Below are 27,272 nucleotides of genomic sequence, written 5' to 3'. Positions count from 1 at the left end.
AGTAAAAGCGGGGCGCCTGTCCAAGGAGATTCTGGAGGACCTGAAGCTCAACACCAAGTACTCGGAGGACGAGCTGTGCAAGTGTACGAAAGCTTCCAGAAGCAGTGCCCGGACGGGCGCATTAGCCGGGCCGAGTTCGAGAAGATCTACGGCAACTTCTTCCCCAACTCGGACCCCAAGGTCTACGCCCGGCACGTCTTCCGCAGCTTCGACACCAACGACGACGGGACGCTGGACTTCCGGGAGTACATCATCGCCCTGCACCTCACCTCCTCCGGCAAGACCAACCTCAAGCTGGAGTGGGCCTTCTCCTCTTCGACGTCGACCGCAACGGCGAGATCAGCAAGAGCGAGGTGCTGGAGATCATCACGGTGAGTCCGGGGCAAGGGGATGTGTGCTGTGAGCTTCCCTGCCGCAGTGCCCTGAGGGAGTGCTGTGAGCTTCCTCACGGCAGTGCCCTGAGGGAGTGCTGCGAGCCTCCTCATGGCAGTGTCCTGAGGGAGTGCAGCAAGCTTCCCCACAGCAGTGTCCTGAGGGGGTGATGCGAGCTTCCCCACAGCAGTGCCTTGAGGTGGTGCTGCGAGCTTCCCCACAGCAGTGCCCTAACGGGGTGCTGCGAGCTTCCCCACAGCAGTGCCCTGGGGATGGGGAAACAATGTGAGTGCTCCCGCAGCAGTGTCTTGTAGGAATTTCAGCCCCAGAAGGGCAGGCGGGGGGGGGGAACAAGGCATGCTGCAAGCTTCCTTCCCAGCAGTGCCTTGGGGAGGGGTAGATGTGCAGGCTTGCCGCGGCACCCTGAGAAGATTCCTGGTGCTCACCGAGCCAGAAAGTTTTTCCCCAGCTCCAACCGCAATTCCCCCCTCGTGGCAAATGAAACCAATTCCCGCTTGTTCTGCTCGCCGAGGTGACCGGCTCCCTCAGCCAGTGTCACAGCCTGTCCTCAGGGGCCCCCCCTCTTTTCAAGTGCGGCGCCCGAGGCTGACTCCCCCACTGAACTGTTGCCGCCCGTGTCTGATGCTCCCGTGAACGGAGGCCGGACACAACGGGCCCATTTACCCTGGTATCCCGCCTGCTCCCTGCCCCTCCCAGGCCCATCTAGCCCGCTGTCAATCCCCTGCTCCCAAGAGGCACTGGGAACATGCCCGCAGCCAGCCCGTTTGGCAGAGCGGGGAAGGGCCCGAGGGCTGCCTGACCCCCGGGCAGGTGGCGGGATGACGCCGGGCAGCATGACAGTGGATTAGCCCCGATCAAGGTTTGCGTAGTTCGCAAATGGCATTAGCCGCCCCTGATGGAATCCCTCTCCCCCCGCACAAAATCCTGTTACGCTAATTTCCCTGCGCTGAGCCTCTTCGTTGCCAGTCGCCCGCCCGAATGGAGGCTGAAAGCGGCTTGGCCGAAAGCAGCCCCCCCCCCCCCCATTAATTTTCTCAGGGTGGCCTCACCCGGCCCTTGCAGAGCTGCTGCGCGGGGGCCGGGGGGGTATCGGGGCAGAACGTAACAGGCCTTAAGCTGGATTTGCCACCGCAAAGAGGAGGAGGACGAGGAAGGCTTGGGGCGGGGGGCAGTGGCTTTGAGACAAGAGAGGTCACTCTAAAAACAAGCGGGGCAATTCCAGAGCGGGCCAAAGATTTGGTGATGGTGATGTTGACAACACGCTAAGGGGCCTGGACATGAGGTTGGAAGCTGAGGGTGGCAGGGGCTGAGTAAATGATTCATTCCTCTCTGGAGAGAGAACCCAGGAGTCCTGGCTCCCAGCCCCGCCTGCTCTAACCACTAGACCCCACTCCCTTCCCAGAGCCAGGGAGAGAACCCAGGCATCCTGGCTCCCAGCCCCCCCCGCTCTAACCACTAGACCCCACTCCCCTCCCAGAGCCAGGGAGAGAACCCAGGAGTCCTGGCTCCCCAGCCCCCCCCCCCCCCCCCCCCCCGCTCTAACCACTAGACCCCAGTCCCCCTCCCAGAGCCAGGGAGAGAACCCAGGAGTCCTGCTCCCAGTAGCTCCCCCGCTCTAACCACCAGACTCTCTCCTCCCAAAGCCAGGGATAGGGCCTGTATTGCAATCTATGGGTTGAGTGCCCCTAGTGGCCAAAACCTCTCTTTGCTGCTGATTCCCCCCCCACCCTCCCGGCTATGCTGGGCTACCGTCTTGCATCTGAAGTCAATCTGAATGGCACACTGGGTTGATCTCCCTTGGGACCGGATCAGGGTGGGTGGGCAGCTGTTACTCTGACCTAGGGTGACCAGACAGCAAGTGTGAAAAATCAGGAAGGGGGTGAGGGGTAATAGGATCCTATATAAGAAAAAGACCCCAAAATCGGGACTGTCCCTATAAAATCGGGACATCTGGTCACCCTACCCTGACCTAATGTCTATGGAGGGCCTGGGGAACTACCTGCTCCTAGATTTCAGAGAGGCTAAAAGATGGCTAAGATTTATTTATTTTTAAATAAAAGGACGTTTTTATTTAATAAAAGGAGGGGACGAGACGCGTCCGGGTTTAAACCGACTCGGTAGGAATCTGTCCCCGCTCCTGAAGAAATAGGAAGCCACCCTGGAGCTGAGCCGTCATTCAACTCGACCCCAAGCTTTTCCCCCTGTGGGTTTCCGATTCGGCCATTTCCGGAGGGGTTTCGCTCAGCCGCTTTTGGGGTGGGGACGGGGGGTGAGTGTCAAAGGTCACCTTCAAAATCGAAAGACCACTTCCATGTGAAAAAATCTCATTCAGTCTTTTTTCTCCCCCCCTCTGCGGAACTCTTTCCGGGCTCTGCAAAATCCATTTTTTGATGGGGAGAAAGCAGCAGACGAAATGTGGCCCATCACAACCTCTGAGGCCTTCATAGTGGGGGGGGGCCTGGCTTTAAATCAAGGCGATTTAAATCACCCACTCTAACACCTCCGTTTCAATCACCGACTTTAACCCACTTTTCCATCTGTACGTCGGACAGAACCATTCAAACCCGGTGATTTACAACTCCCGGGTGCCTTTATCCTAGATTTTGTGAGTCTTTTTGCTTCCTAGCAGGGTCTGCTGTACGTTTATTTAAGCAACTAGGTAGCTTAATATTGTCAGGTTCTTATTCATTGTACTTTTTTAGTATGGGAGAAACCGGTGACTCACAGCTTGCTGGGTTCCTACCGTCGTGCCATATTTATAAAGCTTGCCTCAAAAGTTACGTTTCCCCCCCCGGATTCTTGCTTTGTCTAGAAAAACAGCCTTTAACGCAGCGTTTTCCACACAGGCTCCTGGATTCAGCGTATTTGTAGGGTTGAAGAGATGCTAATAAATTTAGGCCTTAGTGGAGTTTGTATTAAATTCAGATTTCCTTCGGAACAGATTTAGTTTTAAAAAGGGAAGCGTAATCATTTAAATAGCAGAATTTTAAAAATTCGGATTTACATTTTTTAAATACATTTTTAATTTTTGTTTTCAAATAAAGACCAAAAAGCATTGGTTTTTATCCATCCTGGTTCTGCTCCTGCGAAGGCAGGGTTAACCAGCGACCCACTAGCAAAGTCTCATGTATTCAGAACAAAAGCTGGTGTCTGAACCTCTCCTGCTCCCGTCTGATCCCAAATTACCCGGCTACTGGAGACATCTGATCAGCTAATGCCTCTCCGAGCACGTATTCACCCTCACCCCCCCCTCACCAGCCGGGCTCTCTGATCCCCTGTAAATCGGGGATTAGCCCTTAGCTGCAATGGGCATGAACCTAGAGTGGGATCAGGGGGTAAGATAAAGAGTCACCTGCTTGTTAATAGTAGGGGGAGGAGAAAATATGTTGATGGTCAGTGGAACTACCTGCCACTTGATTTTGCTGAGAAGGTAACAGGGAGGCAAGACACTGGGGGCCTTGGGGGTGGAGGTTCTTGGCTAGAGGGCAGGTGTTTCTGAGGACCAGGCTAGTGGCCAGGGGAGGATCACTGGGTGGGAGGATGAGTCTCACCAGGCACAGGTGGGGATGCAGGACTAGGGACCTTGGAAATGGATCAGAAACCTCCTCTGGGAAACAGCTGCCTCCACAGAGCGGATGGGGGGACTTGGCTGATTGGAACGCAGGGGTGTTTGGGACTCATGGCAGGCAGCGAAGAGAATGTGTCTGCGTCCATCCACTCACCCCTCCACCTACCCCTTCACCTATCCCTCCATCCATCCATTTACCCCTCCACCCACCTCTCCATCTACCCCTCCACCCACCCCTCCATCCCTTCACCTACCCCTCCACCTATCCCTCCATCCACCCACCGACCCCTCCACCCACCCCTACACCTACCCCTCCATCCACCCACCCCTATACCTATCCCTCCACCGACCACTCCATCCACCCCTACACCCATCCATTTGTCCACCCACCCACCCCTCCCCCTCTACACCTATCCCTCCACCCACCCACCCCTACGGGTGGGTTAACCCCATTCTTTCCCTGGCAGACAGTTCCTGTCCCCCCCGCTGTCCCTTTCCCAAGCATGGCGTTTCCCAGAGGCTGGGTTAAGCTGCCCTCTGATCAATCCCTGGGACCCTATAATCATTTTTAATATTCCTCAGGGCTCGGATTCCATTCAGCGCCCGGCTCAGATTAATCTCCCGAGCCCAGACTGGGGGGAAATCTTAATAATGCCCCCCCCCCCCGCAATCAGCTGGGGCTGGATGCGAGGTCATTAGAGCATCATATGGACACAGCTGAAATGAGGGTCACACAGGGTATGGGGGGACACACCTTCATAGCCATGGGGGTGGGAGCAGGGGGCTGGGAGTCAGGACTCCTGGGTTCTATCCCCAGCTGTGGTACGGGAGGTAGGGCTCATGGTTGGGGGGGGGTTGGGCGTCAGGACGCCTGGGTTCTATCCTTGCTCTAGGAGGGCAGTGCGGTCTAGTGGTTAAAGCTGGGGGAGGGGACACGCTGGGAGCCAGGCCCACATGGTTTACTGTTCTCTGCCTCATTGCATTGATTTGGAGAGGGAGGCAGAGCTACCCCCCGCCCGCCCCAGTGCAGCAATAAAACACCAGCTTCATACATCCACCAGCTGGGAAAATTCAGTGAGATGCGGCCAGCTCTGGGGTGAGGTGCAGGGGCTGGGTATCCGGGACCCCTCGCCCGGCGTGGGGGCTGGGTATACGGGGCCCCTCGCCTGGCGCAGAGATGCAGCCAGCTCTGGGGTGGGGCACGGCAGATGGGTATACGGGGCCCCTCGCCCGGCACAGAGATGCAGCCAGCTCTGGGGTGGGGCGCGGCGGATGGGTATACAGGGCCCGGCGCGGAGATGCAGCCAGCTCTGGGGTGGGGCGCGGCTAGATGTCAAACATTGTGTCTCTCCCCACAGGCAATATTTAAGATGATTCCCCCTGAAGAGCAGAAAATGCTCGCTGAGGATGAAAACACCCCCCAGAAACGAGCCGACAAGCTCTGGCAATATTTCAAAAAGGGGGAAAATGGTAAGGGATCTGCCAGGCTCTCCATCTCCCCACGGCCTAACCCCACCTGGGCCAGCTCACACAGCCCAGTGCTCCCATATTGGTATTACATGGTGCTGCGCACCCCCCCCCACACACACATGGCACCTCAGGTCAAACCCTGAAGCCCTTTTAACCTACAACAAAACCCAGCCCTAGAGGGAACAAGCCCCGGGCCCCATTCCCTGACTTCCCGAGCCAGCCAGTCCCTGCCCTGGGGCTAGAGGGGAGCCATGGCCCTCTAGAGAGGAAAGACCCCGGGCCCCATTCCCCGCCCCCCTGAGCCAGCCTGCCCTGGGGCCGGATGGGAGCCAGCACCCCCCTAGAGGGGAAGGTCCCTATATTGCATTTTATTAACCCCTCCTCTCCTGTCTCCCTCCATTCCCCCCCCCCAGACAAAATCGCCGAGGGGGAGTTCATCTCCGGGGTGATGAAGAACGAAGCTATCATGAAGCTGATCCAATACGAACCCAAGAAATAGGAAGGCCGAGGTCCCGGGCCGGGAGGGGAACGGCAACCTGGAGGGAGAGCAGGCGCGGCCCCCCAGCCACGTGCATGGAGTGCGAGAGAAAACGAGTGACTGAGAAAACGATGAAACGAATGAATGAAACGATACGTGTGAGAGGTGCCCGACCCATCTCCAGCCATACGCTGCCATGTCGGTCTTCACCCCTTTCCCCGGGTAGCTGTATCCCTCCTCCTCCTCACCACTCCGCCGCTTTGGGCACTTCCAAACAGGCTGTCGTGGGAGGCCTAGGGGGGGGACCCCCACTGAGAGCCCTGGTGGGGGGGGGGAGGAGCAGGGGAAATGTGTGGGAGGTGAAAAAGAGGATGATGGGAAAGGGAGGATAGCAGGAGAGAAAGAAAAACAGAGCAATGAAGGAGAGGAGGGATGTAAGAGGGGGGAAGGGAGGAATGAGAAAGAATGGAGAATAAAAAGGAGAAGGCAGAACAACAGTGAACACGGCAGAGAGCGGGAAATGAGAGAAGGAGAAATGGCTGATGGAAGAGAAGGATCACATAAAGAAAGTGCTGCCAGACAGTCACTGAGATCCGGGCCCGTCGCGCCGGGCGCTGCCCAGACACAGAGTCGCCGAGATCGGGGCCCGTCGGGCCGGGCGCTGCCCAGACACAGAGTCACCGAGATCGGGGCCCCGTCGGGCCGGGCGCTGCCCAGACACAGAGTCACCGAGATCGGGGCCCCGGCGGGCCGGGCGCTGCCCAGACACAGAGTCACCGAGATCGGGGCCCGTCGGGCCGGGCGCTGCCCAGACACAGAGTCACCGAGATCGGGGCCCCGTCGGGCCGGGCGCTGCCCAGACACAGAGTCGCCGAGATCGGGGGCCCCGTCGGGCCGGGCGCTGCCCAGACACAGAGTCACCGAGATCGGGGCCCCGTCGGGCCGGGCGCTGTCCAGACAGAGAGTCACCGAGATCGGGGCCCTGTCGCACCGGGCGCTGCCCGGACACAGAGTCACTGAGATCGGGGCCCCGTCACACTGGGCGCTGCCCAGACACAGAGTCGCTGAGATTGGGGCCCTGTCGGGCCAGGCGCTGCCCAGACACAGAGTCACTGAGATGGGGGCCCTGTCGGGCCGGGCGCTGCCCAGACACAGAGTCACCGAGATCGGGGCCCCGTCGGGCCGGGCGCTGCCCAGACACAGAGTCACGGAGATCAGGGCCCCGTCGGGCCGGGCACTGTCCAGACAGAGAGTCACCGAGATCGGGGCCCTGTCGCACCGGGCGCTGCCCGGACACAGAGTCGCTGAGATTGGGGCCCTGTCGGGCCGGGCACTGCCCGGCTGGGCACTGCCCAGAGTCACCGAGATCGGGGCCCCGTCGGGCCAGGCGCTGCCCAGACACAGAGTCACTGAGATGGGGGCCCTGTCGGGCCGGGCACTGTCCGGATAGAGTCAGCAAGATCGGGGGCCCGGGGCGCTGCCCAGAGACCGCGTGAGAGCCAAGCGTTGAACCCAGGCGTCCTATCTCCTCGTCTAACACTCCAGCCATGGTTCCTCAGCAAAAATCCCTCTCAACTGGCACAAACCAACGACCACCGTCTAAGGCCCTGAAAACCGCTCTGGCTTTCTCCATTTGCTCCCTCTCTTCCTGCCCCCTCGGGTCCAATTCGTCCCCCCTCCCCACGGGCCCTTGAGGCAGATCATCATCCCCCTCCCTCCTGCTGAAGCCTGTTTGGAAAACACCCCCCCGCCCCCAGATTCATGTTGTGTTCTGCAGTTTGTGCGTCTGTCTCGTTTCTTCCCCACCCCAGAGCCAGCGCTGGTGGGGGTGGAAGGAGGGGAGACAAAGGGCATTTGTCTTACATTTCTGTACTGGTGTCTGGTTTTCAATAAAGAGCGTTGTGTGTAAGCCATTCGCCCGGCCTCCGGGGGGAGGGAGCGAGCGGGCCAGGGGGGAATCGAACCTGCCACCTCCAGGACAACGGGCACCAGCCCCTGCTGCAGCTGGAAGGCAGGAGCAGGCACACGGCCTGGCCACTAGGGGCGATACCGAGCGCCCTGCCCAAAGCGGGCCCCTGAGCAGTGAAGTACCAAGTCCTGCCACTAGAGGGGGCAGGTGGGAGCTGACAAACTAGGAGCCATTCGTCCCTGACCCCCCCCTCGTGTAACCACCAGCCCCCACTCCCCTTCCAGAGCCAGGGAGAGAACCCAGGAGTCCTGGCTCCCAGCCACCCCCCTCCCCCAACCACTAGCCCCCACTCCCCTCCCAGAGCCAGGAGAGAACCCAGGAGTCCTGGCTCCCAGCCCCCTGCTCTAACCACTAGCCCCCACTCCCCTCCCAGGGACAGGGGGAGAACCCAGGAGTCCTGGCTCCCAGCCCCCTGCTCTAACCACTAGCCCCCACTCCCCTCCCAGGGACAGGGGGAGAACCCAGGAGTCCTGGCTCCCAGCCCCCTGCTCTAACCACTAGCCCCCACTCCCCTCCCAGGGACAGGGGGAGAACCCAGGAGTCCTGGCTCCCAGCCCCCTGCTCTAACCCGTGGCATACGTGGCCCCACTGACAGGCATTACAGGGATAATCCGAGTGTCCAGGTCTGTTGGCAGGACGGGGGTTATGTAACAGCCCCCCCCCCCCCGCTGCTTCCAATCCCGTTAGCGGGGATGAGCTCAGGGCCTGGCGCCGAAAGCCCAGTGTAAACACGGCCTTAAGCAGCTTGGGCCTGGCACCCAGGGGACAGATGGCAGCATCCGAGCCAGCCAAAGCTCCACCCCCCGCCGGGGGAATGGCACCCCCAGCCCTGCCAGTGCCCCTCACAGCCCCTGCTAGCCAGTCCTGGGCTCCCCCCAGCCCTGCCCGTGCCCCTCACAGCCCCTGCTAGCCAGTCCTGGGCTCCCCCCAGCCCTGCCAGTGCCCCTCACAGCCCCTGCTAGCCCAGTCCTGGGCTCCCCCCAGCCCTGCCAGTGCCCCTCACAGCCCCTGCTAGCCAGTCCTGGGCTCCCCCCAGCCCTGCCCGTGCCCCTCACAGCCCCTGCTAGCCAGTCCTGGGCTCCCCCCAGCCCTGCCCGTGCCCCTCACAGCCCCTGCTAGCCAGTCCTGGGCTCCCCCAGCCCTGCCAGTGCCCCTCACAGCCCCTGCTAGCCAGTCCTGGGCTCCCCAGCCCTGCCAGTGCCCCTCACAGCCCCTGCTAGCCAGTCCTGGGCTCCCCCCAGCCCTGCCCGTGCCCCTCACAGCCCCTGCTAGCCAGTCCTGGGCTCCCCCCAGCCCTGCCAGTGCCCCTCACAGCCCCTGCTAGCCCAGTCCTGGGCTCCCCCCAGCCCTGCCAGTGCCCCTCACAGCCCCTGCTAGCCAGTCCTGGGCTCCCCCCAGCCCTGCCCGTGCCCCTCACAGCCCCTGCTAGCCAGTCCTGGGCTCCCCCCAGCCCTGCCCGTGCCCCTCACAGCCCCTGCTAGCCAGTCCTGGGCTCCCCCAGCCCTGCCAGTGCCCCTCACAGCCCCTGCTAGCCAGTCCTGGGCTCCCCAGCCCTGCCAGTGCCCCTCACAGCCCCTGCTAGCCAGTCCTGGGCTCCCCCCAGCCCTGCCCGTGCCCCTCACAGCCCCTGCTAGCCAGTCCTGGGCTCCCCCCAGCCCTGCCCGTGCCCCTCACAGCCCCTGCTAGCCAGTCCTGGGCTCCCCCCAGCCCTGCCGGTGCCCCTCACTCCCCCACCCACAGCCCCTGCTAGCCCAGTCCTGGGCTCCCCGCAGCCCTGCCGGTGCCCCTCACTCCCGACCCGCAGCCCCCTGCTAGCCCAGCCCTTGCATCCCCCCACCCTGGCGGGACCCCTTAGGAAAGGGCAGCTCATCTTCCTCTCCCACCCACCCTCCCACGGATGAAGCTGGCCTGGCTCCGCCTCTCCTGAGTGGCCAGCAGGAGGCAACGTCCTGGGACCAAATCTAGGTCCCCGCAGCCACTGCATAAGCCTTCCCATGCTGCAGGAGTGGGGGTCACTGCTGCAGGCCCTGTCGTCCACCAGGGGGCACCCTCCCACTGCCATTGTCAAGACCAATGTCGGGAAAAGAGGGCCCAGGTCCCACTTGCAGCCAGACCGGCCGAGGGAGCCACCGCCCGGGAAACAACCCTCCCCTCCCCGAAATCAGAGACCAAAACGTGGCGCGGGATCTGGGCGGCAACTTGGGCTACTGGGCCTCAGACTCCTGGGTTCTCTCCCCCGCTCTGGGACGGGAGAGGGCTGGGAACCAGGACTCCTGGGTTCTCTCCCCCGCTCTGGGACGGGAGAGGGCTGGGAACCAGGACTCCTGGGTTCTCTCCCCCGCTCTGGGACGGGAGAGGGCTGGGAACCAGGACTCCTGGGTTCTCTCCCCCGCTCTGGGACGGGAGAGGGCTGGGAACCAGGACTCCTGGGTTCTCTCTCTTTTCAAGGTGTCACAGTGGCAAAAACATGTCCCATCTCCCGGCCTCAGTTTCCCCACCCGCGACACACTATGTCTGAAGAACACTGGACCACCGCCATGGGGCACCCCCTCCACACGTTGTGCATCCCCAGGGACCCGCCCCCTTTCCTGTTCTCCCCCCACAGAGGTTGTGCCACGCTGCAGGCTGGTTTGAACCCTTTATTGGGACGTGCTAGCCATTCACGCAGTCTTGGTAGCCCGGGTTCTCTTCTTCTTCACCACCACCGGCTTCTGACTCCGCAGGATGGCGCTGGCGCGGCGCAGAGCAGCCTGGAGACGAGGGAAAGAGCGTGAGGCTGACGCACACTGGAGTGGGGTGCCCCCTGCAAAGGGGGGAGGCTACTGCAGGTACTGGGCCTCGCTTCCCCACCCCACCTGCACCAGGGGTGCCCAGAGTGGAGCTGCACCCCACTTCTAGAGATCGCCCCTGAAGCTAAATGGGGTGAGGGCACTGACCAGACTCGGCGAGCTGAGTGACTGTCACCCCCACATCACTCCTCACCCATGTGGTGGGAAGGGGGCGCTCAGATTAGGGGGGCGAGACGATCGCCAATCAATCCCCCCTTTCTAGTGTGATCACCCCCCCACGTGAAGGGAGGGGAGGTCTCCAACCAGGCACACAGCAGCCACCTGGGTTAAATCCAGAGAATCCTGGGTTTAAAATGGAGGTGCCCCCCCCCGATACACCCCCCTCCAAGAGCCAGCCGTGCCCCTTTCTGCCCCTCGGGACGGGCGCTTTGGCCAATGGGGCAATGCCCCTCCCCCCGTGGGTTCCTGAACACAGGGCGGCCCCGTTCGGGAAGGGGGGACCAGACCCAGCACTCACCATGCGCAGATCCTTGCGGTAGTTGTTCTTGCGGATGATGTGACGCAGGCTGTTGAGCGTGGCCCGGGCGTTCTTGTTAATGGTGGTCTTCTCGTAGGACGTGGCCGGCTTGCGCTGGCCTGGGGGAAGGGGCCATGGGTCAGAGCCAGGGGACGAGCTGGTCTAGTCAGCAGCACAGGACCGGGGCGTTTCCCCTCTAAGGGGCGCCTGCCCCAGGGCAGGGGACTGGAGGGCTCGGGGGGACGGGGACTGGAGTATGGGGCCTCCCCCCCCTAGGGGGCCCAAGCAATGAACTGGGGGGTGTGTGTCTCCATCCAAATCTGCCCCCCCCCCCAGAAGAAATCACTATTTCACACCCCCTGGCTCCCACAATCCTTTGCGATGGGGGGGGAAGCAGCCTGTCGGCATCACCCACCTGCCCGTTTCTTCAGCACCACCACGATCCCCTTCCCGTCCGCCGCGGGCTCCACACCCACCGTCTTGCGATGGATCAGCCCGTTGTAGCGGAAGGAGTTTCGGGCCTTCAGGTTGTTCGGCTCCTTCGGAGAGACCCGCCCGGTTAGCGGGGCCGGGGCAGCTCGGCGCCCCCCGCGCGGGCTCAGAGCGGACCCGGAGCACCCGGACGCCTGGGTCCCCGCGGGGGATGGGGTGGGGGGGGGGTTGGGAGCGCCCGGACGCCTGGGTCCCCGCGGGGGATTGGGGGGGGAGCCCGGACGCCTGGGTCCCGCGGGGGATTGGGGGGGGGGAGCCCGGACGCCTGGGTCCCGCGGGGGATTGGGGGGGGGGGAGCCCGGACCCCTGGGTCCCCGCGGGAGGGGGGAAGAGGGGGGTTGGGAGAGCCCGAACGCCTGGGTCCCCGCGGGGGATGGGGTGGGGGGGGTTGGGAGCCCGGACGCCTGGGTCCCCGCGGGGGATGGGGTGGGTTGGGAGCGCCCGGACGCCTGGGTCCCCGCGGGGGATGGGGTGGGTTGGGAGCGCCCGGACGCCTGGGTCCCCGCGGGGGATGGGGGGGGGGGTTGGGAGCGCCCGGACGCCTGGGTCCCCGCGGGGGATTGGGGGGGGGGGGAGCCCGGACGCCTGGGTCCCGCGGGGGATTGGGGGGGGGGGAGCCCGGACGCCTGGGTCCCGCGGGGGATTGGGGGGGGGGGGGGAGCCCGGACGCCTGGGTCCCGCGGGGGATTGGGGGGGGGGGGGGAGCCCGGACGCCTGGGTCCCGCGGGGGATTGGGGGGGGGGGGAGCCCGGACGCCTGGGTCCCGCGGGGGATTGGGGGGGGGGGAGCCCGGACGCCTGGGTCCCGCGGGGGATTGGGGGGGGGGGGAGCCCGGACGCCTGGGTCCCGCGGGGGATTGGGGGGGGGAGCCCGGACCCCTGGGTCCCCGCGGGAGGGGGGAAGAGGGGGGTTGGGAGAGCCCGAACGCCTGGGTCCCCGCGGGGGATGGGGTGGGGGGGGGGTTGGGAGCCCGGACGCCTGGGTCCCCGCGGGGGATGGGGTGGGGGGGGTTGGGAGAGCCCGAACGCCTGGGTTCCCGCGGGGGAGGGGGGGAGGGGGGGTTGGGAGCCCGGACGCCTGGGTCCCCGCGGGGAATGGGGTGGGGGGGGTTGGGAGCCCGGACGCCTGGGTCCCCGCGGGGGATGGGGTGGGGGGGGGGGGGACACTCACGGTGCTGTAGGTTTGTTTGTTCCGCTTGAGGAGGAAGCTGGAGCTGTTGCGGACGATCATCCACTGCAGATGGGCCGACATCGCCCTGCGGGGACAGGCGCGTTAGCGGGGGGGAGGGGCCGGTCCCGAGGGGGGGGGAGGGGGGCGCGCGGGGGGGGAGGGGCCGGTCCCGAGGGGGGTTCGGGGGGGCGCGGGGGGGAGGGGCCGGTCCCGAGGGGGGGGGAGGGGGGGTCCCACGTGGGGCCGGGCCCGGAGCTCCGGGCGATACCTGCTCTCGCGGCCGCTGCCGGAAACGGAAAGGGAGGAACCCGGCGATTGGCTCAGGGACGGAACATCCGCAGCGCGCGCCCCACTCGGGAATTTCCGGCACCGCCCCTCGGGCCCGTTCGGCTCCGCTCGGGAATCTCCGGCACCGCCCCTCGGGCCCGTTCGGCTCCGCTCGGGAATCTCCGGCACCGCCCCTCGGGCCCGTTCGGCTCCGCTCGGGAATCTCCGGCACCGCCCCTCGGGCCCGTTCGGCTCCGCTCGGGAATCTCCGGCACCGCCCCTCGGGCCCGTTCGGCTCCGCTCGGGAATCTCCGGCACCGCCCCTCGGGCCCGTTCGGCTCCGCTCGGGAATCTCCGGCACCGCCCCTCGGGCTCGTTCGGCTCCGCTCGGGAATCTCCGGCACCGCCCCTCGGGCTCGTTCGGCTCCGCTCGGCTCTTTCCGGCGCTAGCCCCCCTTTCCCCACCCACATCAAAGCGGGGATGTGTGTAAATCTTTCCTCGCCCCGGGCGCGGCCCGCCCCAGGGCTCCCCCCAGCGGCCCCTGCAGCCCAGGGACCATGCACCTGCCCCCCCCTCCACTGCAACGTCCCCCCAGTTGGCGGGGGGTGGGTGAGGTTTTTGACTCCCAATATATATTTCTATTAGGTGGATTGCGGTAGTCCTGGGACCTAGGCGCTGTTCATTGTTCATTCGGTGCATTACGGTAGCGCCCAGTCATGGCCCCCTGGTGCACGGTGCTGTACATGACGGTAGCACCATGTCACATTTTTTCCATTTCCCTGTGACTTTTTTCTTGTGGCTCATTAGTGATCACTGAGGGGCTGCGGATCGGGAGTGAGGGGCACCGGCAGAGCTGGGGGCTAGCAGGGGGCTGCGGGTCAGCATTGAGGAGCACCGTTCATTGAGCCAGTTGCGGGGGCTGGTAATTAACAAGCCCCAGGGGGTGCATTGATCGGGGCTGGCGCGCAGGCCGGGGATCGATGGGGCGCGGGGCTGGCTCCGGTGCTCAGTCAGGACGGGGCCGTGGGCGGGCGGGATGGGGCTGTGGGGGGCCCTGGTGCTGCTGGCCCTGCTGGGGGGCGGGGGGCGCCCCTTCGAGCTGCAGGAGGCCATCCGGGAGCTGCAGAGCGAGAATGCCCAGCTGCAGGGCCGGGTGCAGAACCTGAGCCAGGCCCTGGGCGAGCTGCGTCTGCTCGTCTGGAACCGCTCGCGGGGTGAGCTGGGGATGGGGTGGGGCCTAGGGACCAGCCCCCCCCCGGGTGCAGAGCCCCCGTTCCTGGGTGCAGAGCCCCCATCCCGTGACACCCCCCTGAGAGCATAGCACCCTCCAGGTTCAGAGCCCCCCTCCTAGGGTCCCCTAACAGCAGAGCCAACCCCCCTCCCAGGGTGCAGACCCCCCGCCAATGCATATCCCCCACAGCCCCCCCCCCCGAGAACAGAGCATCTGCACCATTGAGAGTAGCCCCCGCAGAACAGAAACCCCCTTTTCTGAAACAAGACTCCCCAAAACCAGTGACCCAACCCCAGAGACCCCCCTTTGAGATCAGTGACCCCCGCACCCATGTCCCCTTCCCCACAAGACTGGGACCCCCTTAGACCAGAGACCCCGCCCTTCACTCCTTCTGTCCCACTCCCCCAGACTGGACACCAGCTCAGGGGACCCCAAACCTGGAGCAGGGTAGGGGGGGCTCCGTCATCCATCCCTCGACTTCTCTGCTGGGGGGGGCTGTCAGTGCCTGGGAGGGGCATGTTTGAGAACTAGGCTGAGGCCCCCCAAATTCATCACACATACGTAGGCATCAGGCCATGACTGATCTGGGCTGAGTTGGGAGATCAACTGGACCCTTGGCTCGGGGGTGGTGGGCGGGGGGGGGGGTGTCTAGTGGGTTAGAGTGGGGATGGGGCTGGGAGCCAGGACTCCTGGATTCTCTCCCCTGCTCTGGGAGGGAAGTGGGGTCTAGTGGCTGGAGCAGGGGAGGGGCTAGGAGCCAGGACTCCTGGGTTCCGTCCCTGGCTCGGGGGTGGGGGGCGTGGTTAGAGCACCTCTGATTCCCCTCTGTCCTCCCCCCAGATTCAGGAGCTGCGCCCGAGCACCTACTCCATGACCACCTGCCCTGCCGGCCGGACCCGCCCCACGGCCGCGGCGCTGCCCCCCAACTCCACGCCCCTTGCCTGGGGCGGCTGGCGGCCGGCCTGATCCTGGGGGCGCTGGCCCTGCACGGCCCCCTCCTGCTGCTGGCGGGGGACTGAGACACCGCGTGCCCCTGGCTGTGTGTGTGTGGGGGGGACTGCCCCCCACCCTGTTAGAAGCCTGAGGAGCAAAGAACAATGAGGGGAGGGGCTGGAGTTGGGACAGATTTGGGGTGGCCAATCCCCCCTCACCCTACAACCCTGCAACAATAAACAGCCTGGGGCAACATGGATGAGGCTGGGCTCTGGGCTCGTGTTTTGTGGTGCCGGGTTCCACGCTGCCCCCCCCTATCCCAGCCCCTCCCCCGTCCCCTTCAGTTGATTAGCTGCCGCTGCTAATTGTGTCATTAAGCAGCAGGGGCTGAGGTGGGGCTGCAGCTAATGTGGGTCATTCGATGGGTTTTTCCATCCCGCCCCCCCTCAAGTGCGGGCCCAGAACCCCCGGGGGCGGCGGGGGCTGAGCAGGGAGCGGGAAGGAGCAAATTTGTAACTGCAACACATGGTAGCAATGGGGGCCTGAGCCTGGGAGCCTCCCAGAGCCGTGGGGGGAGAACCCAGGAGTCCTGGCTCCCAGCCCCCCCTGCTCTAACCACTAGACCCCCCCTCCACTCCCCTCCCTGAGCCAGGGAGAGAACCCAGGAGTCCGGGCTCCCAGCCCCCCCCCGCTCTAACCACTAGACACCCCCCCTCCACTCCCCTCCCTGAGCCAGGGAGAGAACCCAGGAGTCCGGGCTCCCAGCCCCCCCTGCTCTAACCACTAGACACCCCCCCTCCACTCCTCTCCCTGAGCCAGGGAGAGAACCCAGGAGTCCGGGCTCCCAGCCCCCCCCTGCTCTAACCACTAGACCCCCCCTCCTCTCCCCTCCCAGAGCCAGGGAGAGAACCCAGGAGTCCGGGCTCCCAGCTCCCCCCCGCTCTAACCACTGGACCCCCCTCCTCTCCCCTCCCTGAGCCAGAGAGAAAACCCAGAAGTCCGGGCTCCCAGCCCCCCCCCCCCCCTTCCTGTCCCGCTGCTCAGCCTCTCTCCTCTAATTACTTCCCTGTGTTTAAATCTCCCCTGGCCTCCCGGGCTTTAGGGGAAATGCTCTGGCTCCCTGACATGTTGATCTTAATGAAAGGAACATGCCAGGCAGTGTTTTGCTGCCAGCTGGGCCCTAATCCCCTGGGATTTCAGCCCTCAGCTCGAGGGGGGGGCTGGGTCCCCCCCAACTCTGCCCTCCACTGCCCAGCCTGGATGGGAGCTGGCGCCCCCTGGAGGGGAAAGGCCCCGAGCCCCATTCCCAGCCCCTGAGCCAGCCCAAGCTGCCCCTCTGTAACCCAGCTGGTTCCCCATATACATCCTATCCCTGCCCTGCCCTATTCCTGCCCCCCCATTCCTGCACTCCATGTCCCCTCCCCTGTCCTTGGGAAACAGGGGTGGGGGGGCCTGTGTCTTGACCCCTCCCTCCACTGACCTCTACTCCCCCCAGTGCAGAGGAGCCGGTCGGTCCCTTTCCGTACATAGGGGGAGCTGTGGGGCCCGATACGGACCCGAGCCGGCTGGCACCCTCAGCCCAGGCGGCGGGGAGTGTGAGCAGATACCGCCCCCCCAGCACGGGGCAGTGAGTAGAGTGAGCAGATACCCCCCAGCAGGGGGCAGCGGGGTGTGTGAGGCGATACCCCCCCAGCAGGGGGCAGTGAGTAGAGTGAGCAGATACCCCCCAGCAGGGGGCAGCGGGGTGTGTGAGGCGATACCCCCCCAGCAGGGGGCAGCGGGGAGTGTGCGCACAGATACACACACACATATGCACACACATGGATCTGCTTTCAGGGATCGTTTCTGTCGTGTGTATCTCATAGACTTTAAGGTCAGAAGGGACCATTATGATCATCTAGTCTGACCTCCTGCACAGCGCAGGCCACAGAATCTCACCCACCCACTCCTGTAACAAACCCCTGACCTGTGTCTGAGTTACTGAAGTCCTCAACTCGTGGTTTAAAGACCTCAAGGTGCAGAGAATCCTCCAGCAAGTGCCCCGTGCCCCACGCTGCAGAGGAAGGCGAAAAACCCCCAGAGCCTCTGCCAATCTGCCCTGGGGGAAAATTCCTTCCTGATCCCAAATATGGCGATCGGCTAAACCCTGAGCATGTGGGCAAGACTCACCAGCCAGCACCCAAGACAGAATTCTCTGTAGTAACTGAGATCCCAGCCCATCTAACATCCCATCACAGGCCATTGGGCATCTACCGCTAATAGTCGAAGATCAATTAATTGCCAAAATGAGGCTATCCCATCATACCATCCCCTCCATAAACTTATCAACTTAGTCTTGAAGGCAGATATGTCTCTTGCCCCCACTGCTCCCCTTGGAAGGCTGTTCCAGAACGTCACTCCTCTGATGGTTAGAAACCTTTGTCTAATTTCAAGTCTAAACTTCCTGATGGCCAATTTATATCCACCACGATGCTTATCCCCCTTCTTTGTCTGTCTCCTGAGCATCGGCACTCGCTTTCTTCCATCCACTCACCTCTGCCGAGACACCCCCTCTATCTATCTATCCCCAGCCAACCCATCTATCTATCTATCTATCCCCACACAGCCCATCTATCTATCTATCTATCTATCTATCTATCTATCTATCTATCTATCCCCAGCCAACCCATCTATCTATCTATCTATCTATCTATCTATCTATCTATCTATCTATCCCCATCCACCCCCTCTATCTATCTATCTATCTATCCCCAGCCAACCCATCTATCTACCTATCCCCAGACACCCCATCTATCTATCTATCTATCTATCTATCTATCTATCTATCTATCTATCTATCCCCAGCCAACCCATCTATCTACCTATCCCCAGACACCCCATCTATCTATCTATCTATCTATCTATCTATCTATCTCCAGCCAACCCATCTATCTATCTACCTATCCCCAGACACCCCCTCTATCTATCTATCTATCTATCTATCTATCTATCTATCTATCTATCTATCCCCAGCCAACCCATCTATCTATCTATCTATCTATCTATCTATCTATCTATCTATCTATCCCTCCACCCCCTCCACTTCTCTCCCTCTCTCTGCCCCCCGCTAACCCCTCCAGCTGTGCAGGGCCGAGGGGATCAAGCTGAGTATCCCCCCCAATTGATTAGATGCTAATCCACAGCCCTCGGCACCAGGGCGCCTTTGCGCTAATGAAGAGCTTTTCAATCAGCCGCGCGGTGCGTCGTCCCCCCCGCTCAGCGGCTCAGTCCTGGGGGAAGCAGTTCCCCAGTCCCCAGCCCAGCAGGCATCAAGGGTCGTAGCCAGGCGCAGAGGCCGTTCGGGGGGCTCACGGGACACAAGGGGCAGGAGACCGCGGATTTTATGAAGCCAGCCAGACTCCAGGCTGCGTCCTGTGGGTGTGGAGCCCAGCGGAGGCGGGTCCGGTTTGAGACTGTTCCAATCCACGGAGCAATTCCTCGTGGATCCGCTTTTCCTTTGCAACCCCCAAGCCCAGTAGTCAACGTCGCCTGGTCGAAGAGCCGCGTCGGTTTTATTGAGCGATGCAAAATCCGACCCCGGCCCCGGCCCCGGCCCCGCTCCCTGGTTTGAACAGCTGAGGTGAGCCGGATCACAGACTCTGTTGGAGTTTCATTCCTTTGAAGGGAAAGGCCCGGCTCAAAGTGTCTTCAAAACGGCCTCTTTTGAGTCGCACTCCCTGATACACGCTCCGGATTGAAGACTCAGTCTGGCAGGGGTGTGTGTGTGTGTGTGTGTTGTTCTTTTGAACGGATTAAATCTTTGGGGACCAAATGAAGGACCGTCGTGCGCCCAAAACTTTGCCTCCCGAAATTCACCCGGTTTAAGACTGTGTGAGAGCCAAAGACTCCCAACCCCGTCCGGCTCCCTGATCTCAGCAACGGATAGTCACTGGATTTCAGACTCTCTTGCAATTTTCTTCTGTGGGCTCCACCCAAGTAACTCGGCATCCATCTAAGGCTCTCGACGGCCTGGCTCTTCGCCGCTCATCCTGGCCCTGTGGCGGCAAGTCGGGCCAGTCACACGCCGATTTTTGGCAGGTAGCCCAAACGCCGCTTCGTTTGCCGCCCCAATCTCCACAACCGCTGGAGTTTGTTCTTTTGAACCAGCGCCGGTCCGAAAACGGTGTAACGCCCGGGCGGGTGGGATCGAACCGGGGACCTCGGGAGCTAAAAGCGTGAGCCTTCACTGCATGAGCTAAAAGCCAACTGGCTGGCGAGCAGACTCATTAATCTCTAAGTGGTCTCCGTGCCACTCGAGGGGCCTGAGCACCACACCCAGGAGGTGTGTGGGTTACCAGGGCCCCAAAGTGCCTCCAACCCCGAACTGAGCAGCTGATCTTTAGCCCAGTAAAGCAGCGGGTTGGTGGTGGGGGGGAACGGGGAGTTGGATGCTACATAATTCGCCGCAGCTTTGCAGGGAAGACAGAGACCCAGCGCTGGATTAGGGAGCAGCGAGGAGAAAAGATTTGATTCCTGCCTCCAAGACAGGCTAGACGCTAAGAGTGGATTAACCGATCAGTCTGCAGAGCGTGGAGCATCGGCCTTGCCCGTCCAATTTGGGGAGGGAGGGAAGGGGCCATATGGGAGCCGAAATCGCCGTCTGGAATCCAAGAAACTTTCTTTCCCGGAGAGATTTGAATCCTTGGCTGTGAGTGGGAGGGAGAGAGAACGACCCGGGGGTGGGGGAGGCACATTAGGAAGGGAGCCGACGGTCTGTGGCGACGGAGGCCGGGGGACGATGATCAAGCTAAGCCGGAAGACGCGCTCGCTGCTGGCGCTGGCCTTGAACTCGCTGGCCCTCTGCTTCGCGGTGTCGGCCTTCGCCACCAGCTACTGGTGCGAGGGGACGCACAAGGTGGTCAAGCCGCCGTGCCTGTCGGCCATCAGGAAGGGCAACTGCGTGCCCGTCGGGGCCAACGAGACGGAGGCCGGGAACGCCACCCTGGACCCCAATGTGGTGCAGTACATCTGGGAAACGGGCGAGGACAAGTACGCCTTCCGGTACTTCCACACCGGCTTCTGGCTCTCCTGCGAGGAGCACCACGGAGGTAGGAACAGCCCCCGCGCCCCACCCCAGAGGTGGCTGCATCTCAGTGTCGGGCGAGGGGTCCCCGTATACCAGCCCCCGCACCCCACCCCAGAGGTGGCTGCATCTCAGTGTTGGGCGAGGGGTCCCCGTATACCAGCCCCCGTGCCCCACCCCAGAGGTGGCTGCATCTCAGTGTTGGGCGAGGGGTCCCCGTATACCAGCCCCCGCGCCCCACCCCAGAGGTGGCTGCATCTCAGTGTTGGGCGAGGGGTCCCCGTATACCAGCCCCCGTGCCCCACCCCAGAGGTGGCTGCATCTCAGTGTTGGGCGAGGGGTCCCCGTATACCAGCCCCCGCGCCCCACCCCAGAGGTGGCTGCATCCCAGTGTCGGGCCAGGGGTCCTTATATACCCAGCCCCTGCGCCCCACCCCAGAGGTGGTCACATCTCAGTGTCGGGCGAGGGGTCCCCTGAGGTGGCCGCGTCTCAGCCCACCGCCAAGGTAAACCCAATAAAGATTTGGTGGGGGGGTTGAACTGTGTCGCCTCCGTCCCGCTGATCTCACACTCTGTCCTTTTCTCTCTCCCTTACCCCGCCCCCCCCCAGACGAGATCTGTCGCAGTTTCATAGAGCTGCCCCCCGAGTCGGAGAAAGGTGAGCGGCCGGACAGACGGACAAAGCCGGGACGGGACTTTCCCCTCTGCCAGCCAAGGCCCTCGCCAGAGGCATGTGGTGGACCCAGCTTGGGAGCTCCCCCATGGGCACCCCCAGGATGGGGGCTCCAGCTGGCAGCCCCCCCACTGACACACACACCCCAGCAGCCCCCCCACTGACACACACCCCAGCAGCCCCCCCGACACACACACCCAGCAGTGCCCGCGATACACACACCCAGCAGCCCCCCTCCCGTCTGGGGCAGAGCGGGGCTGGGAGGCAGGGCCGGGGGGCGGGACAGGGGGGCTGTGCTGACCGTGGGGTGCCCCCCCAGGGGTGCTGTGGCTGTCGGTGGCGTCGGAGTTCCTGTACATCGTCCTGCTCAGCGTCGGCTTCGTGCTCATGGGGCTGGACGCCACCTGCTACGCAGACTTCATCGCCGGGCTCAAGATCAACGCCTTCGCCGCGGTGATCACCGTGCTGTCGGGTACTGGCCCCCTGCCTCCCCCCGGCCCTCCAGCCCCCCCGCCTGTCCCCCAGCCTGTTCCCTGCCTGCCCCCCCGTCCCCCGCTGTCCCCAGCCGCCCTCCTCTCCCCTGCCTGCCCTCCACCTGCCCCCCAACGCCTTCGCCGTGGTGATCACCGCGCTGTTGGGTACTGGCCCCCTGCCCCCCCCGTGTCCCCTGCCTGCCCTCCAGCCCCCCTGCCTGTCCCCTGCCTGCTCCCAGCCCCCCGCCTGCCCCCCAACACCTTCATCGCGGTGATCACCGTGCTGCCGGGTACCAGCCCGCCCCGGTCCCCCGCCTGCCCCCCGGTTCTCCACCTGCCCCCCAGCAACCCAGCCCCCCGCCTGCCCCGCAACACCTTCACCATGGTGATCACTGTGCTGTGGGATACCGAGCCCCCGTGCCCTCTGCCCCCCTGCCTTCCACTCTTCCCCCGTTCCCCCTCTACCCCCCACCTGCTCCCCTGCCCATCAACATCCCCCCAATGTCTTTGCCCCTCCCCCCTCGCCCCCTCCCCCCAGCCTCCCATCCCCTACGTTCCTCAGTGTGCTGCCGGGTGCCACCCCACCCAAACTCCCATGGCCCCCAGACATCACCCCCCCATTAACCCCTTCAGTGCCAGTGCCCTCCCTGATCCCCCCCTGCCCCCCGTGCTCACTGAGCTCTGTCCCAGACTCACAGGTCGCGCCCACTCTTGGCCCCGTGTGGTCTGTGGGGGGAATCCCCTTCAGTGCGACAGCCCTTCTCGGGGGTCCACTTTCTCCCGGGGTTAAGCCCCTCCACCTCCTGGAGCCGCACCTCTCTGAGCCTTAGCACACCTGTCTCTCACCGTGGGCCCTCTCAGGGAGTCCACTTACTCTGGACCCCCGGGGCCTCCACTCCCAGAGGGAATAATGCAACCCTGATTTCTAGCCCGGAGCAACTGTCAGCCAGCATAAAACAGGAGAGTTTATTGAGCGTTGAACACAGCACAGGAAACTCTCCAGGCCCTCAGGCCTGGCCTCCCTCAGCCCAGCACATCCCAGTCTCCCCTGCATCCAGGTGGGCTCTGCCTGCTCCCCCTCTCCAGCCCCGAGCCCCCTGCTTCCCAGCTGGGCATCCGAGATCCCCGGCCCCAAGCCCCGCCTCTGTCCATTGTCTTCTCTTCAGGTAAACAGGGTCCCCTGGGACTCCTCTCCCCTCTTCTGTCCTCTGGCCCCCTCTGGCTGGAACCGGCTGGTTAGGTCACTGGGGTCCTCTCTTTACAGCCCATTGTCCTCCCAGTGGCCAGAACCATCTGTGATTCTTGAGCTGGGTCTCCAGGTCGTCAGGTCACCAGTCGCTGAGGTATCTGTCCTCCAGGACATTGGCTGGGGTCCCAAGTTCCCTCTCTGGTCCTCTGTAGCAACAAACTCCCTCTCCCCTCACCTCGTTAAACCAGTAACACCCAGGGAAACTGAGTCCCACTCCCTCTGCATGCAACCCACTGGAAAAACACGAAAAAAAACCAAGAAAATCCCCCACTTCGTCACAGGCTCTCTGTCCCCAGGCCTCCTGGGCATGGTGGCCCACATGATGTACATGACCGTCTTCCAGGTGGCTGTCAACCTGGGGCCCAAGGATTGGAGACCCCAGACCTGGTTTTACGGCTGGTCCTTCGGGTGAGTGACCCCGGGGACATGGGGCCTTTCCCTTCTAGGGGGCGCCAGCTCCCATCTGGCCCCCAAGTGCTCTGCTGCTCCCCCTGTTCTAGGGACGCACGGTGGAGTCCATCCTGGCCCTTTGGAAGAGCCCCGGAGATGTTGGACAGATAGGTGCATGGCTGGGGAGGGGCAGGCCTGGGGGACGGACAGACTGAGGGACAGAGGGACGTGGGGCGGCTGGGTGTAAGGGTGGGTGGGAAATACATGGGCCGATGAGAGGATGACTGGCTGGCTGGGAAGGGAATGGCGGAAGAGCTGCTGGATGGGAAGATCGCTAAGTGGTGGATGGTTGGTGGGTGCGGATGGCCGAGTAGAGAGCTGGGTGGGTGGGTGAGTAGGTAGCTGGGTGGGTGGATGGATGGTTGAGTGGGTAGGTAGGTCAGTAGGTGGATGGATGGATGGATGGATGGATGGATGGGTGGGTGGGTAGGTAGGTAGGTGGGTGGATGGATGGATGGGCGGGTAGGTAGGTCAGTGGGTGGAGGGATGGGTGGGTGGGTAGATAGGTCGGTGGGTGGAGGGATGGGTGGGTGGGTAGGTAGGTCGGTGGGTGGATGGATGGATGGGTGGGTAGGTGGGTCCGTGGATGGATGGGTAGCTGGGTTGGTGGGTAGGTCGGTGGATGGACGGATGGATGGGTGGGTAGGTAGGCGGGTGGATGGGTAGCTGGGTCGGTGGGTGGGTGGATGGGTAGCTGGGTGGGTGGGTGGATGGGTAGATGGGTCGGTGGGTAGGTCGGTGGGTGGATGGGTGGGTGGGTGGGTAGGTAGGTCGGTGGGTGGATGGATGGATGGGTGGGTAGGTGGGTCCGTGGATGGATGGGTAGCTGGGTTGGTGGGTAGGTCGGTGGATGGACGGATGGATGGGTGGGTAGGTAGGCGGGTGGATGGGTAGCTGGGTCGGTGGGTGGGTGGATGGGTAGCTGGGTGGGTGGGTGGATGGGTAGATGGGTCGGTGGGTAGGTCGGTGGGTGGGTGGGTGGATGGGTAGGTAGGTAGGTCGGTTGGTGGACGGATGGGTGGGTGGGTAGGTAGGTGGGTGGGTGGATGGATGGGTGGGTGGGTAGGTAGATTAGTGGGTGGACGGATGGATGGGTGGGTGGGTGGGTGGGTGGATGGGTAGGTAGGTAGGTCGGTTGGTGGACGGATGGATGGGTGGGTGGGTAGGTAGATTAGTGGGTGGACGGATGGATGGGTGGGTGGGTAGGTAGATTAGTGGGTGGACGGATGGATGGGTGGGTGGGTAGGTAGGTGGGTGGGTGGATGGATAGGTGGGTGGGTAGGTAGATTAGTGGGTGTACGGATGGATGGGTGGGTAGGTAGCTGGGTTAGTCGGTGGGTGGGTGGGTAGGTCGGTGGATGGATGGGTGGATGGGTGGGTAGGTAGGTGGGTGGGTGGATGGATGGGTGGGTGGGTAGGTAGATTAGTGGGTGTAGGATGGATGGGTGGGTAGGTAGCTGGTTCGGTGGGTGGGTGGATGGGTAGCTGGGTGGGTGGATAGGTCGGTGGATGGACGGACAGATGGAAGTTATGTGGAGGGGGCAGCAGGTACCTGGCTGTAGGGAAGAGGCTGGGGGTGGATAGGAAGAGGTGGGGAGCGCAGGGCTGGGTAGTTGGGGAGCGTGGGGGGCTGTGGCTGGGGCGTACCACTCCCTGGCCCTTGGGCTCACCCCACTTCCCCCCCCCCACGCTGCCCGCAGCATGGCCTGGCTCTCGTTCACGCTCTGCATGTCGGCCGCGGTGCTGACCCTCAACACTTACACCAAGACCCTGCTGGAGTTCCAGCACCGCCGGCGGATCTGCGAGCAGCAGAGCCAGCGCGGGCCGCGCTCCCCTGGCCTGGCGCCCGACTTCCAGCGCTTCCTGTGGGACAAGTACGTCTTCAGCGTCAGTGACTCGCTGGACTTCTCCCCCGGCCGCTCCCGCCCCACCGCTGGGGGGCGCAAGGGCTGCGGGGGGGGCTACGCCGGCCTGGCCGGGGGGCGCTGCGGGGATGCCGGCGACCCAGACGATGGCGAACCCTGCTAGGGGGTGGGGGGAATCGACCCACACAATTCCTCTCCCCCATTCATGCCCCCTTCCTCCTCCCCAATCCATGTCCCTTTCCCTCCTCCCACAATCCCCTCCCCAATGGGGAAACTGGGCAGGTGGTGCAGGGCAAAGGCAGCCCCAGGGTCAGAGACCCTTAGTGGGGATGGCGGGTGGCGAAGGCCGGGGAAGCCTGAGGGTCAGAGACCTCTAGTGGGGACAGGGCGGTGCAGGCTGGGGACAGCCCCAGGGTCAGAGACCCCTAGTGGGGACACCGGGCGGCGCAGGGCAAGGCAGCCCCAGGGTCAGAGACCCCTAGTGGGGACGCCGGGCGGCGCAGACCGGGGAAGCCCCAGGGTCAGAGACCCCTAGTGGGGACGCCGGGCGGCACAGGCTGGGGCAGCCCCAGGGTCAGAGACCCCTAGTGGGGACGCCGGGCGGCACAGGCCGGGGCAGCCCCAGGGTCAGAGACCCCTAGTGGGGACGCCGGGCGGCGCAGACCGGGGAAGCCCCAGGGTACCTTTGGTCCCAGCAGCCTCAGTCCAGAACCGGGAGTGATCCTGGTCCCAGCCTCGGGCCCCACAGCAGGAACCGAGCGGGGGAGACTCAGCCTGGTGGTGGCAGCGAGGGGCTCGCACGGGGGCGGGGGGATGTAATGACCAGAAGCTGAAGTTGGGGAGCGAGGCATCTCCGGGCCGCCCAGGGGCCATCACTGGGGGGGGGGGGAACAAGGGGGAGAAATGGCCCCCTGGGTCCTGCTGGTGTCACCCCCCCCCGGGAATTCCTGTGGGGTCACCGTGACATCGAGTGGCCATGTGGGGAGCAGGCATAGCTGTGCCGGTGCCCCTCACTCCCGACCCGCAGCTCCCTGCTAGCCCAGCCCTGGGCTTCCCCCCCACCAGCTCTGCCAGTGCCCCTCACTCCCAACCCGCAGCCCCTGCTAGCCCAGCCCTGGTGCCCCTCAAGCCCCAAACACCCCCCACCCCCAGGTCTCCTGATGCATGTGGAAGGGGTGTATAATTGCTGCTTGGTTCTGATACGGCAGCTCCCATCTGGGGAGATCAGAGGTCGTAACACTCCGTGTGATTAAAGAAATTAAGAATTAATCAGCACCAGCCTGGTTCTTCCGGCGAGAGCGGAGGGGGAAAGCGGGCGCCGTGCCAGCCTGGAGTCGGGAGCTACGTGGCAAAGGCGGCCACCAGGGCCTTTTCCAGCAGCCTGGCAGCCTCTTGGGGGCAACACCTCAGCCCCTCGCTCCCTGCTGCTCCTGGGTGCATCGTCCTGCCCCACCTCTGGAGACCGATGGGGCCAAACGCTGCAGGAGCAAAGGGACTTCTCGCCCCACCTTGGGGGTGCTGGGGGGCTCGGTCTTCAGTTCTGGGGTGGTTGAGTGGCAGGCTCCAGCCATGGGGCTCTGGGCACCGACCCACCGCTCCGGGCTCCGTCCACGCTCTCTGGCCCCTGGCTGTGTAGCGGTGGGACTCACCCCCGCCCATCACCCCTGGCCCCTACTGCCTCCCCCTCCGACCACCCCCATCCACAGCTTCATTTGTCCTGGGGCTTGCTGAGAAAAGTGATATTAACAAAGATACAAAGATCACTTTTTGCAGCATTATTTTTATTATTGAGTCTGCAAAAAGCAAAACAACCCCCCCCCCCGCAACAAAACAACCCTCCCACCCCCACCCTACATAAAGGACAATGATTTGGTCGGGTACATGTGCATATTGGTTTGTGTTTCCTAAAGTTCACTATATTAGGGGAAAGAGTCAGTGCGGCCCCCAGTGAGAGAACCCAGGAGTCCTGGCTCCCAGCCCCCACCCTGCTGTAACCACTAGACCCCACTTCCCTCCCAGAGCCAGGGAGAGAACCCAGGAGTCCGAGCGCTGGGGCGGGAGGGCGGGAGCTCCGGGAGGAGGAGCGAGGGGTGGGAAAAGCGGAAACCGCTTCCTCATTCAAAAGTCCCCTCGGCCAATGGGAGCGGCCGGGGCTTCCTGCCCCCCCCATTTGGGGTGGAAAGAGGCGAAATCGGAAGCGAGCGGCTGGTTGGAGGATTCGG

The 27,272-nt window shown here is 63.4% G+C and overlaps 3 protein-coding genes and 1 long non-coding RNA gene across 4 annotated transcripts in view; 3 read left to right on the top strand and 1 right to left on the bottom strand.

Annotated features, from left to right (window-relative positions):
- RCVRN (recoverin) overlaps positions 1–5,930 on the top strand; it is a 6,644-nt gene extending 714 nt beyond the window's left edge. The window contains 5 exon segments of the mRNA XM_054009566.1: positions 3–80; positions 83–307; positions 310–371; positions 5,320–5,431; positions 5,845–5,930. Of these exon segments, the coding sequence (XP_053865541.1) occupies positions 3–80; positions 83–307; positions 310–371; positions 5,320–5,431; positions 5,845–5,930 (563 nt within the window).
- Positions 5,931–10,503: 4,573 nt separating this feature from the next.
- RPL28 (ribosomal protein L28) lies at positions 10,504–13,195 on the bottom strand. The gene is made up of 5 exons (XM_054009826.1): positions 13,115–13,195; positions 12,847–12,931; positions 11,600–11,723; positions 11,185–11,303; positions 10,504–10,628 (listed from the first exon to the last, which is right to left on the bottom strand). The coding sequence occupies exons 2-5, from the start codon at positions 12,925–12,927 to the stop codon at positions 10,539–10,541; spliced, it is 414 nt and encodes a 137-aa protein (XP_053865801.1). The 5' UTR covers positions 12,928–12,931; positions 13,115–13,195; the 3' UTR covers positions 10,504–10,538.
- Positions 13,196–14,199: 1,004 nt separating this feature from the next.
- Positions 14,200–15,538, top strand: LOC128826655 (uncharacterized). Its single transcript, XR_008442868.1, has 2 exons — positions 14,200–14,328; positions 15,186–15,538. It is a non-coding gene; the product is annotated as an uncharacterized LOC128826655 (long non-coding RNA).
- A 4,517-nt stretch (positions 15,539–20,055) lies between these two features.
- LOC128826616 (germ cell-specific gene 1-like protein) lies at positions 20,056–25,416 on the top strand. The gene is made up of 5 exons (XM_054009986.1): positions 20,056–20,365; positions 20,951–20,998; positions 21,333–21,485; positions 23,017–23,143; positions 24,886–25,416. Exons 1-5 carry the CDS (start codon positions 20,056–20,058, stop codon positions 25,211–25,213), a joined length of 966 nt encoding a protein of 321 aa, XP_053865961.1. The 3' UTR covers positions 25,214–25,416.
- Positions 25,417–27,272: the final 1,856 nt, after the last annotated feature.

This window comes from Malaclemys terrapin, chromosome 20 (assembly GCF_027887155.1).
Source record: "Malaclemys terrapin pileata isolate rMalTer1 chromosome 20, rMalTer1.hap1, whole genome shotgun sequence".
Lineage (NCBI taxonomy): Eukaryota > Metazoa > Chordata > Testudines > Emydidae > Malaclemys > Malaclemys terrapin.
The sequence above is the reverse complement of the archived record's forward strand: the minus strand, read 5'-3'. Positions and strand labels throughout refer to the sequence as shown.